The sequence below is a fragment of the Siphateles boraxobius genome, unplaced genomic scaffold (genome assembly GCF_051911475.1).
Source record: "Siphateles boraxobius isolate OS27281-9 unplaced genomic scaffold, OSU_SipBor_1 117, whole genome shotgun sequence".
Classification (NCBI taxonomy): domain Eukaryota; kingdom Metazoa; phylum Chordata; class Actinopteri; order Cypriniformes; family Leuciscidae; genus Siphateles; species Siphateles boraxobius.
Window position 1 is genome coordinate 449,193 of NW_027508719.1, and position 3,636 is coordinate 452,828.

Consider the following 3,636-nt stretch of genomic DNA (forward strand, 5'->3'; position numbering starts at 1 on the left):
TGGATATACATTTGCAATTACTGTTCCCGTCGGAATGGAGATATTTTTTGATGTTTCATTATGGATCATCACCTGGATGCGTTGTCCTTCTACGGCGGATGATGGTACTACCACTGGGGTTATGAATGTTCCAGCTGGAAGACTAGCATCCTCAGGCACGTCTACCTCAAAGATATCTTTTCTTAAACGCTTGTCAGTCTTCAGTTTACCGAGAGCACACACTTCTCTCCTCGGGGGAACTACACAATCGCCAGGTCCCATCCATCAAACTTCTCCTTCAGGTGAATCAGGAAAAAGGTCCAGCTTTTTCTGCTGTGACAGAGGGATTACAGGCTGTCGGGTCTGGATTCTCAACGTACATGCAACACTGGATCCTTCTGTATCCTGGTTAAGAGCAGCAAGGTGTGTGAAGAAGCTGGCGTTGGTACCAATAATAACTGGTAGCTGGGAAGGACCTTGAGGCTCAGGACATACAAGAGCCAGGATGGACAATGACTCCTCAACCCCAGTGACCGAGGCAGGAAAAGTAACATCCACTATGATATAACCCTTATACGGGTAACTGGAAGAACTGAGGCCTCATATGGATAATCCAGTCAACGGGTGAATAGGCACCTCAGGCAGGTTTTTGCCCGATCATTAAGCTTCACTTTTACGGTGGATGCCGGTCCTACTAGTCCTTTAGGAAGACGGCTGGATTCATGGATAGTGGTCTGACTCTTTTTAGAGAAACAGGCTGGGTTTTGAATAGTTCATGTCAGCCATCTCCCCCTTTCCTCCCTTTGCCTGCCGCAAAGAACGAATCAGCTTCTGAATCACTTGATCCAATTTGGGTGGAGCTTGACACTTTGTGGCAATATGGCCATCTTCTCCACAATTGTAGCAGAAGTAGTCATCTCTTGTTCGGGCTGACTGATAGCTTAACCCCGCGGGAACAAACTGGCATGGTTTTGGCCGCTGCCCTGGCACATGAGGTGAGTAAGCAGTAGAACTGACACTCAGAACAGCCAACTGCTTCTGTAGGTGTTGGACCTGTTTCTTTAACTCTTGTACTTGCGAATCATCCGTTTTTTCAGTTCTCTTGAGTGGTTTTTCTTTGGTTTTAATCACTAATGATGCAGTAGAAACATCTTTGCCCGCAACCCCGCTTATTTGGGTTCTCAATTCTTGCAGCTCGGCCTTGAATTCCTGGATAACAGACACGCTGGTCCTTTCATCTTCGTGGAATAGTATGGCCTTAGCTTTTGCGGACGTTCTGTGGCGAGCGACTTCACTCTCCTCTACCTCACTTATTTCCTTCAGCAGACTCAGATAAGAAGTTGGGTGATTTTTTCTTTCTCTCAGCCTCAGTTGGAGCAACATCATGTCAGAATTCACAGCCCCTATAATCAGCTGTTCCACTCGTACTTTATCGACCATACTGAGGGTCAGTCCATCTCGTTCAATGACTTTGCTGAGGGTCTTCTCCATCCTTCTGAGGAATTCAGATAAAGCCTCCCCGGTACCCTGGCGCATAAGACGAAACTTGAAGTATAAATCCTCACCAGACTCAGATGATCCAAAGGTGCTCTCCAACGCTTCCAGATACTGTGAGGCACTAGCTTCAGGATCAGAGAATCTGACGGTTCTTACAATGTCCATTGCAGGTCCCTTGAGGCTTTCCACAATTCTGCGTCGTTTTTCTTTTTCGGAGCAGTCACCCTCAGTTATCAGCAGCCTGGCTTGATCAATACAATTTTCCATATTCTCCTCACCCATGGGGGTTGGAACTACGGCTGAAAATGTGCGCAGGCGTCGGTATGTGTTGCTGTCGCTCGAGTGCTTTGCTGTCTTTTCCAGGACCTCACCCATGGCGCGTATGATTGACTTGGGGGAACTGTCAGGGGCACTGTGGGGAGAAATCAAAGCATGTACATCACTAAGAGACTTTCCTTCATCCATCAGGAACTTTGCAAACTTTTCCGTAAACCCTGCAGAAACATTGTCAGATGCAGATTCTGGGGTCCGCATTACTATGACGGTCCATGGCTCTCTCATCTCTCCCCTGGACACTTCAGGAGGTATGCGCTTTGGGTCAATGGCTTGTCTGCACTCACACAACACCAGCCGGTAATGTGAAGTGAACATATCTCTTAATTAAACCTAAACACAAGCTAATAAATTGAGGTAACTTATTAACAGCATACTTATAACCTACTGGGTTACATAGTGTATCATAATTTGTGCATGCAACAAAGAATATGTGCATGTGTGGATGAGGTGACGAGCGTGCATTCATTGAGTTCTTTTCTGAGTCGATCTCATTTGATTCATTTGGATTTTGAGACTTTCTTTTCGCTGTTTTTAAGCATTTCACAACCCACACACAAACTACAAATGAATAGGCCTGGTGCTAATTATTAATGTGTGCACAACTACCCATTTATTTGACAAATTCACAAATGTGCGTCGCTACATTTAAACTAATACAATACAACTTGTGTGTGCAAAATCCAGAATCACATGAATGTGCAGCATTTTGTACAAATAGAGACATAGTTGTTAAACCTCAATTTTGTATTAATGTAGGCCAGAATTTGTGCATGCAACAAGTAAGGACTTTCATTTCGCCGGTTTCGCCTTGCACGATCCACACGCGTGATTTTTTCCTCAAACCTCTTCAGTGCAAATCCCGCCCTGCAGCCGATTCTAAAGTTTTTAATGGTCATGTCAATCACTGTACTGATTGCCTACAACAAAAACTGATCCCTAAACTTACCCGTCACTGTAACCTAAACCAATGAAATCGGCTGCAGGGCGGGATTACCGCTGAAGTGGTTCGGGGGAAAAAATCACGCGATCCGCGCACACTGTCTGAGAAACCTGCTACCACTAGATGGCAGTATTCTGCTAAAACAGACAACGGCAGCGTAATCAAGCGTGATCCCTATTTAAAACGCATAGGGCCTACTGTGAGTGATATTAAATTGAAGCACCAAATTTATATAGGCCCACTACCTTATTAATAAAGCATACTTTATAAAGGCAATCAAAGACTCTGAATGAAAAAAACACATTAACATTGTCATATTAATTTTTTTTAATCATTTCATCTATAACTGCACAATGGTGGATACTTCCACTATTGCTTGAATATGTGTGCACTGTGATTTTAGATTATGCAACACATTAAATTGACAGTATTTAAAAGTCATATAGTAATGGTGGTGGAAATTATTGAATGAAAACAATTACAATGTATCATATCTTTTTATTCATTTTAAATAGTGGAATTATCAAGTCAAGTCATCCTCATTTCTATAGCGCTTTTAACAATGTAGATTCTTTCAAAGCAGCTTTACAGAGATAAACATATAATTTAAGGTAACAGAGATTGGTTTGGTTTTATAGTGGCTCTTGAAAAATGTTTTTTCCAGCTAAAGTTAGTTTTGATTGATTCACTTCCGTCTAAATGATCATTTGTTATTAAATTAGGGGCCGCTAAGACGACACCGTTCTCTCTAAACAGACTTTAAACGTGAACCTGTGATAGACGCTGATGGCGTTCACATGCGCATTAAGAATTGATTCTATAGTTATGTGCGTTTGAATATATGTGCGCAGGTTTGTAATTCCTTACAAACCATGCCTAAACAA

At 42.8% G+C, this 3,636-nt stretch overlaps 1 protein-coding gene across 1 annotated transcript; it reads right to left on the reverse strand.

The window, feature by feature from the left end:
• Positions 1–723: 723 nt before the first annotated feature.
• Positions 724–2,127, reverse strand: LOC143710547 (paraneoplastic antigen Ma1 homolog). Its single transcript, XM_077201478.1, has one exon. It carries the CDS (start codon positions 2,125–2,127, stop codon positions 724–726), a length of 1,404 nt encoding a protein of 467 aa, XP_077057593.1.
• Positions 2,128–3,636: the final 1,509 nt, after the last annotated feature.